This window comes from Cryptomeria japonica, chromosome 6, assembly GCF_030272615.1.
Source record: "Cryptomeria japonica chromosome 6, Sugi_1.0, whole genome shotgun sequence".
NCBI lineage: Eukaryota > Viridiplantae > Streptophyta > Pinopsida > Cupressales > Cupressaceae > Cryptomeria > Cryptomeria japonica.
Window position 1 is genome coordinate 458,915,094 of NC_081410.1, and position 10,680 is coordinate 458,925,773.

The 10,680-nt window shown below is 34.5% G+C and overlaps 1 protein-coding gene across 6 annotated transcripts; it reads right to left on the reverse strand.

Moving 5' to 3' along the window:
• Nucleotides 1-1,301: 1,301 nt before the first annotated feature.
• LOC131051074 (calmodulin calcium-dependent NAD kinase) lies at nucleotides 1,302-9,839 on the reverse strand. 6 transcript variants are annotated; one of them, XM_059207428.1, is made up of 10 exons: nucleotides 9,707-9,723; nucleotides 6,477-6,565; nucleotides 4,810-4,989; nucleotides 4,047-4,291; nucleotides 3,824-3,882; nucleotides 3,126-3,368; nucleotides 2,784-2,910; nucleotides 2,309-2,652; nucleotides 2,075-2,219; nucleotides 1,302-1,865 (listed from the first exon to the last, which is right to left on the reverse strand). In XM_059207428.1, the coding sequence occupies exons 3-10, from the start codon at nucleotides 4,982-4,984 to the stop codon at nucleotides 1,575-1,577; spliced, it is 1,629 nt and encodes a 542-aa protein (XP_059063411.1). In that variant the 5' UTR covers nucleotides 4,985-4,989; nucleotides 6,477-6,565; nucleotides 9,707-9,723; the 3' UTR covers nucleotides 1,302-1,574. The 6 variants fall into 6 exon arrangements, with proteins under 6 accessions (XP_059063411.1, XP_059063408.1, XP_059063410.1 ...); XM_059207425.1 differs by lacking the exon at nucleotides 9,707-9,723 and adding an exon at nucleotides 6,878-9,688; XM_059207427.1 differs by lacking the exon at nucleotides 6,477-6,565 and having other exon boundaries at nucleotides 9,707-9,839.
• Between the last annotated feature and the right edge of the window lie 841 nt (nucleotides 9,840-10,680).

Below are 10,680 nucleotides of genomic sequence, written 5' to 3' on the forward strand. Positions count from 1 at the left end.
CCCTCCCACTATCTCTATCTTGTTATATCTCCATCTCTCTACCCCTATGTATATACCTCTTTCCACATTTCTCTATATACCACTTCCTATCTCTACCTTTATATTTCTGTCCCTCCATCTCATTCTCTCCCTATCTATATACTTATGTTCATATAATTTATTTATCCCTCTCTTATCTCTCTATCTTTATCATTCCCTCTTCTTCTCTCCATACCATTCTCCTTCTCCATCTCTATCTTTATCATCCTCTCTACCTCTATCCCCTATCTATATCTCCTTACCCCCTCTCTCTGTTTTTCCTTTACCCTTCTCTCTCTCTCTCTCTCTCTCTCTCTCTCTCTCTCTCTCTCTCTCTCTCTCTCTCTCTCTCTCTCTCTCTCTCTCGTCTACCACTCTCCCTTTCTCTTTCTCTCCTTATCTTCCCATATATCTATCTCCCTCGATTTATCTCTCCCTCTTTATCTCACTTGATTTCTCTCTCTCCCTCTTTCAATCTGTGTTTGTCTATCTCTGTTATCTATTATATTTCTCTGTCTCTTCTCCCTCTCCCACTTTCTATATCTCCTTATTTATCTCTCTCTCTCTCTCTCTCTCTCTCTCTCTCTCTCTCTCTCTCTCTCTCTCTCTCTCTCTCTCTCTCTCTCTCTCTCTCTCTCTCTCTCTCTCTCTCTCTTCCATATTTAGAGGTATTTTCCAATGTTCCTCTCTATTTCTATCTCCTTAGCCCTCCCCTCTCTCTATCTCTCTCAATCCCCCCCTTCTATTTCTCCCTCGTTTTATCTATATCTCTCATTCACTCTCACTCTCTCCTTGCTGCAAATATAACATGATCCTATTCATAATGGATCCTAATTATCCTCCTAATTTGGAGGTTTTTTCTAATCATATTTAGATCCTTGGAAGTGGATGCATAGTTGATTTAAAGCTATCATTTCTCTATGAAGACCTTTGTTGAACAAACAACATTGTTTTCTAAATGGCCTACTGATTGAACTCATGTACTACACAAATGTATGCAATAAAATAAACCAAAATATTTTCTAATTGACTTGTCCACACCTCATTGAGGTACCCATTGCATACTAATGTGCCATTGCTAGTTTTATAATTATTAATATTATTATATTGAAATGAGAGTTATAGTTAATATTACAAAAATGTAACAATTCAAAAATTATAATAATTAACAATTACAACAAATATTTTTAATACAATACTATAAAGAGAAGTACTTGCCACTACATGACACTTGTTATATAAAAGTTTTAGATACATCAAAGATTTATAGAAACTTATCAAACTAAAAACAAAAAACATAACTATGCAAATAAAAAGAATTACTAAATATTCAACAATATCCACCATTGCTATCTTCATGATTATCCCCTTGACATGTAAAATTGTTTGTGATAACAAAGCTATCTACAATGTTGAAATGGAAAGCAGAATATGTCGTTTCTGATGAGCTGGGTCAGAAGGAATCTGGGCCCAAACCCTCTTTATTGTTCTATGAACTGTGACCATATGCATGACTACTAAAATCTGAAGAGTCCAGTGAAGACTGTCGGCTGTAGTCAGAGCATAAGAGAGGATGCAGAGTGGCTGGATTTGATGCTGCTTGAATTTCTATGTAGCAAATGAGTTTCAATGGATTGAATTTTACTCAGCAACTGCTTCTGACGCAAGGCTCTTTCAGGAGATAATGCTTCTTTCATGGCCTTATCTAACTCAACTGTGTCATTCAGTGAACCGTACAATTCATACATCGATCTTGCATTCTCATTCAAAAAGGCCAACTTTGTCACAGCATTGAGATTTTCAGGATCAACAAGCAATTTACTCTGCCTCTCTTTCCATCCTATTATCTGAACAAGTACCAATTGTTAGATGTGGAAAGTGAAAGCCTAAAAATTGTATACCAATTGGTGGCAACTTCCCATTTTAACATCAGATAATTTCTCCATGAAGATTATACAATTCAGAAACACAATACACTCTTCCAAGGTCTCAAATGCATAAAAAGAACAGTAGAACTAAACTAATTTGGATTATAAAAATAATGTTTATCAACTACCTTTGCTGGGCCTCCAATATCATTAGTACTGAATATATTGACTTGATCAACCAAGTCATAATAATTCGGAAGAGCAACAGCAAATCTTTTGATTGAATTCAGTTGCTCTTTAACCCTCACAGCTCGTTTTGTCATTATGGCTCTCCTGAGAAACACAATTAATCAAACAGGACAGCATCATGCACACATAGCATCTAAACATTCAGCAAAGACAATCAAAAAGTGAGGGTTTACCTCACGCCACGAACTACTGCAAGATGTGCATCACAGATGACTCCAACAAGCTCTGTTCTGTATGGTTTCCTCCCATTTTCAAGTTGCTTATCATTGGTTTTCAAACCATTGGGAGGATCAGTATCCTCAACTGGTTCCCAGTATTTTTCTAGTACAGAACCATCCTCTGCTCTTTTATAGCCTGGACCCCTCCTATATTGTCTCCAATGGACATCTCGAGCCATGTCAATTGTCTGTTTAACAAATGGTTCCCAGGACATTGTGCCATCAAATATTACATCACGACCCTCATTCAAGGCTGTGACAAGGAGAGACTCTGCTGCATCGGTTGATTCGTGATGCACCTAGGAAACATATAAAATGGTTACATTCTGATCTGGGACTAACTGTTTACTGGTTTTTCTCAAGTGATTCTTCTTGCTGAATAGGAGAGATACTTGAATTTTCATATTCAGTTAAGACAGAGGATGCTTACCAGTTCTGATGCTTCCAACAAGTCATGATGCCCACTAGAATTCAAGGCTTGGTATACGACATTTGTTTCCTTGAAAGCATCTGCTTCTACTACCACAGCATCTTTTGCTGCATTTGACCAGAAAGGGCTGCCCAAACAAAATTTGATAGAATTTGAAACTGTCAAATTCAAAGACACATATCCATTTCAAAAGAGCAAGCATGTATGTTTGAGAGAATCTAATTGGAACTCTATAGTATGGAGCTTTCTTAGTAGATACTTGCATTGAGCGATACTCTGAAGTTTGAACTACAATGGACACTGAATAATCCCATGAATTACGATTATAAAATCAGATAATACCTTTTCATTATATCTTTGACCGCCGTGCTCTTTCCAACTCCCATCCCACCCCCAATTAGAAGCAGCACAGGGCTTCTATCTTTGGCAAGCAGTGGCATAACTACATTCGTCTCATTAGGAAGACTGGGGAGGTGCTCACTAGGAAGATTGGGGAGGTGGCCAATAGCTTTAGACTCCTGTAATAAAGTAGAAAATACACTTTTTGTCTTGAGATTCTTCACAATCCGTTGAGCACTTTGTTCCCTGCAACTCGTTTGTTTGATATAAACTAGTTTCAAAAAGAGGGATAGTAACCTTGGGAGAAAAACATGGAAACTGGAAAAATGAAAAATGATATGGTATAATGTTGTGCTATGGAAAATGCCAAATACATAAAATGAAAGAGGTAGGGAGCTCCACAATGAATGTTGAAGACATTGCATATTAGGTAGGAAGCGAAGTGGACTACTTAATTGTAGGGAAACTCCACAGTAAGTGTGCGTCAATCAGATCAATACTGGGGTGGATGACAGATGGAATTTCAGATGTATTTAGATTTCGTAAGTGAAGAGTATCCAATCTTGTGAGAAGAGAGTTATTGTGAACCATTATTTGTGAAATGTAAATCATAAAAGTGAAAAAAGCTGAATGCCTAACTAGAATTTTTATTGGGTTCAAAATGTCAACCAAATGCATAGAAGTTTTAGTATATGATTCACCTGGTAGCACTATATACAGCAGATTGAAGCTTATTCTTCGGAGAATTAATCTGTAGAACCTAGAAAATTCTTGAATATATGAGCAACTGTACACAAACCCAAAACCTATCTTGAAAAGCATATTTACCACAACTTCATGTTTTATTCAACCTGGTAGGGTTTCAATAAACCTTAAAGCACCTCAAATAAAAAAGGGGAATTGTCCTTTGTTGCAAGTGATTACCTGATTAATCGTAAACATAGAGTGATCCCAATGAAATGCAAAGTAACTTAGTATGCAGCTATCTAGCTCATCTGTTATCACTTTATAGAGAGATTCAATTTCATCTTCAGGGCACATATCAGAAAGATACAAAAGGATGCTTTCTCGACTCCGATCAGAATTGCTCTTATCTCCCCTCAAATACTCTTCAGCAAGCTTGGAAAGGCGAGAATCACCATCAGGTGTCATAATACCAAGTTGCCGAACTGCAACATATACAAGTAACTTCAGTTTTACTCTCTATTCCTCTACACAAACACAGCAAGATGTTTACAATCTTCCGAGCTATTCACGCCTCCGAATGTTGCTTGCAAACTGTAATTGAATCTCTATAGCGAGAACTAAGTTCAGCAAAAGGTTTATTAGATCAATTTTTAGTTAACATAACAGTGAACATATAAATTATAAACCAAACACATATATTTGAGAATCTCTTTCGATGTTTAATCTAAGATTGTTACTACCTATGCTGATTTATGTTCAATGACAATCCTATGGCCCATAAGTCGGGCCATAAGAAAGCATTCTGAAACACTAATCTTGAAAAGGAATCTCCCTTTTAACTATGAACACTCAAGAAACTAGCAGATCTGTACAAATATTATAAACTTTGATGTTTTAGTATAAAGTTTTAGAATAAAAGGATAAGATCTCAGACAATCTAAAACGACTTCAGAGAAGAATCTAGATTACAAACTTGAGAATCCAAGATGTGTGATCTCACCTACATATTCCCCAAACGGCTCAAGCTTCTCGACATGCCCATCTTCTGTCAGCTCTATCACTGGCATCAACTTATCATGTTGCGTAGGCCTCTTACAGGCTCGATATTTATAAAGTTCATTTAGAATTCTTTGTGCTACTATTAATAGCCCAAGAGTTGCTACAAGAAAACGCATAGTGTCTGCAACAGGTTATTCAAGCCATGTAAGAGTATTGAAGAACAAAGAAAACCAAAAATGATTGTATGCCTTGCCAATTTACCAGATTTCTTTCATAAAATAGATATTTCGTAAACTCCTGCAAAAAAAACCTTATTAGATTTAAATTTTAATTAAGCAGGATATATGAGGGTTGGGAGCTTGTTCAATTGGTAAAAACTTTCTGTGATAAAGTGGGAGATTCAGTCTCTTCCAATCACATGTTATTAGAGGTGTCCCACCAGCGTCACCAATCACATTAAAAACTACAATTCAGAGAGGGATCACTGAATTTTTACAATCTAAAAAAACATAAATATAATAGATAGGTTTAGAGGTGGATTCGGAACCTCCTCCTAAAAATCTAAAAATTCTAAAAATTATAATGTATCAGCCAATATAATATGTAAAGCCAGAGATTTTATGAGTAGTTCTGCAATATATTATGGCTCGAATAAACTTCAACGAAGGAAAGGTACTGGTGTCAATTGGTGATACATGGAGCATTACTTTGACAAAATTTCTTTTGACGAGTCTTCCCTGTGAAAGGTTTGACTTTATAAATTTCGGTCAAATATTAATAAAAAAAAGTGTAGGCAAAAGCTAACCTTTTGATTTGAATCAATGAGCCGAGATCAGAAGAGGGACAGCCTCGTAAAAGGCTGTAGTTAAAGAGGGATTGCAGTCAAACTGTCAAAAGGTGAAGAATCAAACAAGTTTAGTGGACTGAAGTGTAAAAATCTATAATGGGTTTCGACCATACATAGTTTTAAGGCATTTGGTCACATGGAGGTACAATATGGAACCATTCAGGAACTTGGGAAGTTATTGTTTAGGAAAACAGAGGTTAGAAATGGACTCGGGCGATCCTTCCTTGCAATTTGCGATTCAGATATTTTGTCAACTCTCACAGCACAGGTTATTTGAGAGTATTAATTTATTTATTTTTTTTATAGAAGGGTAAAACATAAAGAGAAAGAAATACAGAGCAAGAAGGGTCAACCATCTAACTGAAAACAAAACACTATTCAAGTCAATCTTTATTAATCAATTGCTCCAACATGTGAGACAATTTCGAAGATAATTGTAGGTCAGGAAAATCAATCAATTTTTAGAAGCAAACAAAATAAACTATAAAGCCCTTTTGTCAAGGCAGACAGATGTTTTAATTAATGTGCTGTGTTTCTGAGTTCAATCATGTAAAATTTATTTGTATCAATATTTGGAACACACTCCATGATTCATCATCAGAATGAGAAAGTTGTAGAAATAAAAAGAAAAAATTACAGACTAAGATAGATTAAGAAAATGATAAATAGATAGATAATCCATCTTTTGATGTGGAATTTTGATGCAAATAAATTCAAGACAGTTAAATCTAAAAATAAAGAGCATCAATCATTATGAACTGTAGAAATTTATTATATGTAAGATATTTTAATATCAGATCCAAGTTATGTAAATCGTTAACCTTCCTAGGGCACAAAATCGATTCTCCCTTTTACACCAACGTAGTAAGATACACATACATGAGAGCCCAATTGACATTAGAGCAAAATCCTGTGAAACAAAAAAATGAAACATCCTCAGTATTCAAGGGATACTAGAGGAAAAGCAATCAAACTTTTCCTTAAACAGAAATCTTTGTCTTGCAGACGAGGGGAACCCATGTTGAATAAGTTGAGATCCTTCCCCGTCACATGTACAAGATGTTAGGGAGACACACACGTGTAAGAAAATTCAAACAGCATTTCAGTCAAATCCTTCTCTAACACAAAATGTAACGCTCTTAATATGTGCCCTGCTGTGAACACTGCACAAATCTAGTAGAAACATCTATTCTATCAAATTGTGAGAAAGATGCATACCCACCTGCAAATTATGGGTTGAATGTGTTAATGAAGCACGTAGTGTTTTATTTGCCCACACAGCATAACCAAACTGAATATTATCCTCTTGGACTGGTCCACACAGCTCCAGATTTAAAGGCCCACAGTCGTGATTTTTTATTTATTTTTAAGTCAATGCATTCGACTGCAAATCTATTGAATAATTGTTATAATATTTATTGATTTAATGTATAATATTTTAATAATATTGAATCAATAATTGAAAATAAATACTGTCATTGAATTAAATTATGTAAAAAGAAAATTTACTAACATTTGGATCACATTGAAATAAAGGAGGGGTTAAAATTTATTCAAAGCAGAAGAATAACAAAGCAATGGATCACATTCATCAGGATGTTATAAGAGAGTTAAAGAAGAAAAATGGATAAATTGCAGACCAAGGTAGGTTAACAAAATGGGAGAGGAGCGAAGACGTTGCAGGGCCTCCCTCCTTCCCAATCTTTCTAACCTACCTTGGTCTGTCATTTATTTATTTTTCTCCTTTAGCTCTCTTATTACATCACGATGATGGTTCATGGAGTGCGATCTGAAAAGTTGATGAGAACAAAAATGTCACACAGTTGAATCCAAAAATAGCCTTTAGTCAACATGGACTGTGGACATAGTCACAGAGTTGAATCCAAAAATAGCCTTTAGTCAACATAGCCTTTAGCCTAGTTTATGCTTTTGTTTATATTTTGTTGTTTATGGCCCTGCGTGGCATATGAATTATACTCTGACTAGTATTATTTTATCGCTGATAAACTCTCGTAGTATAGTTTTTGTTTTTGATAGAGGTAAAAGGTTGCTACTTTGCTGATTATATGCGGACAATGGTCCTGCCACTGTTTTCATAATTGTACCTATGGATCAGCCCCTCGTTTTTTACTGCTTTTATTATCAAAAACATGAACTGTAGAAATCTGAAATCTTTGACCAATAATTATGACTTTTGTCTGTGTTGATGATAAACTTCTTACAGTAATCATAAAAATAAATAAATAAATATGTCTTCTCCCCTATTTAACCTCCAATTTAGAAAACCCTGGACCACTAAAATGTCTGCAAAAACTCTAAATAAACAAGCGTTGCCAGACCCACCACCCAGGTGCATTTAGTACTTCTGACAATGCACATTTAAAATTTATATTTGGGGTTGTGTTCCACAGGCCGCATGGGATTTGACAACTACCTTTCTTAGGTCGGTTTGTCTCGCTCACATTCTTTGATTCCATATCTACCTATACACCTACTGAGAATAATGGTCTCTGTTTCTTATTTCATCCCTCATCGCAGATCCAAGTATTTCCTGCAAGTTGCTGAATACAGAATTAATTGTAATGGGTAAGACAAGCAAACAAATACTTACTGATATTAAACAAATAAAATACAGTGTATCTTTTTATTTGTTTTTAGTTATTTTAGTAAAATATTCAACTTGATTTTATTTGCACATTTTTTAAAGATGGGTTTTGATGTTCTTATGTTTAATGTTTTTATATTTCTTGATAATAGTATTCTTGTATCTTCAACTTTATTGAGTCATTTGTGTATGCATAATTGAATAGTGTACTTGAAGTCATTCATAATATACTTTGTACCTTTTATCAAGATCTACAATTATTGGAGATTCATTGATTCCAACATAAAACAAGACTTCATCTTTAGCAAACTTTATAGCTAAATGTTTTAAAAGTTCTTTATTTTCATTTATCTTTATAAGATAATTTTTTAGGAGGTTTTATCTAGGTTCTCATTCTCTCTTTTGGAGAGGAAGTTATTTCATTGAGTTTTTATCTTCTTTTTTTTTGTGAGAAACTTTATTGTACAGGGGTACTTAATTAATGGAATGGGGTGGCTGGTTGTCTTGTCAAATGGCCTTTGATCTTCATGGAGAGCTTGTCTATTGAAGATAGAGGACAAATTTTTTCAGAGTTGTCTCACAAATTTCTCCAAGAAATACAGAGTAAGAAAGGTTAACTGTCCAACTGATAATATAATACTATTCAATCCAATCTTTATCAACCAACTGTTCCAACATGTGAGTTTTTAGAAGCAAACAAAATAAACTATAGAAGCCCCTTTGTCAAGGGAAACAGATGTTTTAATTAATGTGTTGTGTTTCTGGGTTCAATCGTGTAGAATTTATTTGTATCAATGTTCGGAACACACTCTATGATTCATCATCAGAATGAGAAAGTTGTAGAAATAAAAAGAATAAATTGCAAATCAAGGTAGGTTAAGAAAAATGATAAATGGATAAATGATCCATCTTTCATCCTAATGATAGATTTTTGATGCAACACAATTAAATCTTAAAATACAGCACATCAACCATTATGAACTTTAGAAATCTAATATATCTAAGATTTTTTAATATCAGATCTAAAATTATATAAATCGTTAAACTTCCCAAACACAAAATCGATTCTCTTCTTTTACACCAACGTAATAAGACACACATACATGAGAATCCAATTGACATTAGAGCAAAATCCTGTGAAACAAAAATAAAACATCCTCAGTATTCAAGGGATACTAGAAGAAAAGCAATCAGACTTTTCCTTAAACAGAAATCTTTGTCTTGCAGACGAGGGGAACCCATGTTGAATAAGTTGAGATCCTTCCCCGTCACATGTACAAGATGTTAGGGAGACACGCACATGCGGAAGAAAATTCAAACATCATTTTAGTCAAATCCTCCTCTAACACAAAAATGTAACGCTCTTAATATGTGCCCTGCTGTGAACACTGCACAAATCTAGTATAAAAATCTATTCTATCAATAGTGAAAAAGATGCATACCCACCTCCAAATTCTGGGTTGACTGTGTTAATGAAGTAGGGAGTATTTTATTTGGCCACACAGCATAACCAAACTGAATATAAACATTAAAAAACTCAGGATAACGCTATCCACTTGGACTGATCCACACATCTCTAGATTTAAAGGCCCACACTCATGATATTTTTGATATCTTTAAATGAAAAGCATGAGGGAAAAGATTTAGTAATTGAGCATGTTTCAATAATTGTTATAGTATTTATTGGTTTAATATTTAATTTTGTTGACAATATTGTACCAATAGTTATAATTTCAAAGTTGTTAATGTTGATGATGACTACTCATGATTGAATGAAACTGTATTCTTTAGATCTTAAAAGTACGAAATCATGTGATGCATCAGTGCACCAATAAAACGTAACTCAGGGCAAGTCTCATGCAGTGGCTTTACCAAAATTGATGATAGCTACCCATAACTGAATGAAAATGCATTCCTTAGATCTTAAAAGTAACAAATCATTTGACTGCACTACGTAACTTAGGACAAGTCTCATGCAGCTGCTTAGCCAAAATTGATGATGTCTATACCCATAACTGAATGAAAACGTATTTCTTAGATCTTAAAAATAACAAATCATGTGAACGTATTTCTTAGATCTTAAAAGTAACAAATCATGTGATGCATCAGTTCATCAATAAAATGTAACTTAGGGTAGGTCCCATTCAGCTGCTTAACCAAATTTGATGATGGCTACCCATAATTGAATGAAAATGTATTTCTTAGATCTTAAAAGTAAGAAATCATAAAATGCATCAGTGGACCAATAAAACATAACTTAGGCCAGGTCTCATGCAGCTGCTTAGCGTATTTTGGCTAGCAGCCACTGCTCATTTTTTTATAGAATAGTTGTGGAGCTGGTGGCCCATGAATATTCAATTTTGTTACTGCTTTACATATATGAATGAAAATATTTATTAAAAAAAATTGCAATTAATTTG

Coding starts and splice junctions, on each gene's coding strand:
- LOC131051074 (XM_059207427.1), bottom strand. CDS start 4,984: ATGCGTTTTCTTGTAGCAACTCTTGGGCTATTAATAGTAGCACAAAGA. Junction 4,292..4,809: donor GCCGTTTGGGGAATATGTAG/GTGAGATCACAC, acceptor TATATGTTGCAG/TTCGGCAACTTGGTATTATG. Junction 2,911..3,125: donor GTCAAAGATATAATGAAAAG/GTATTATCTGAT, acceptor TTGTTTGGGCAG/CCCTTTCTGGTCAAATGCAG.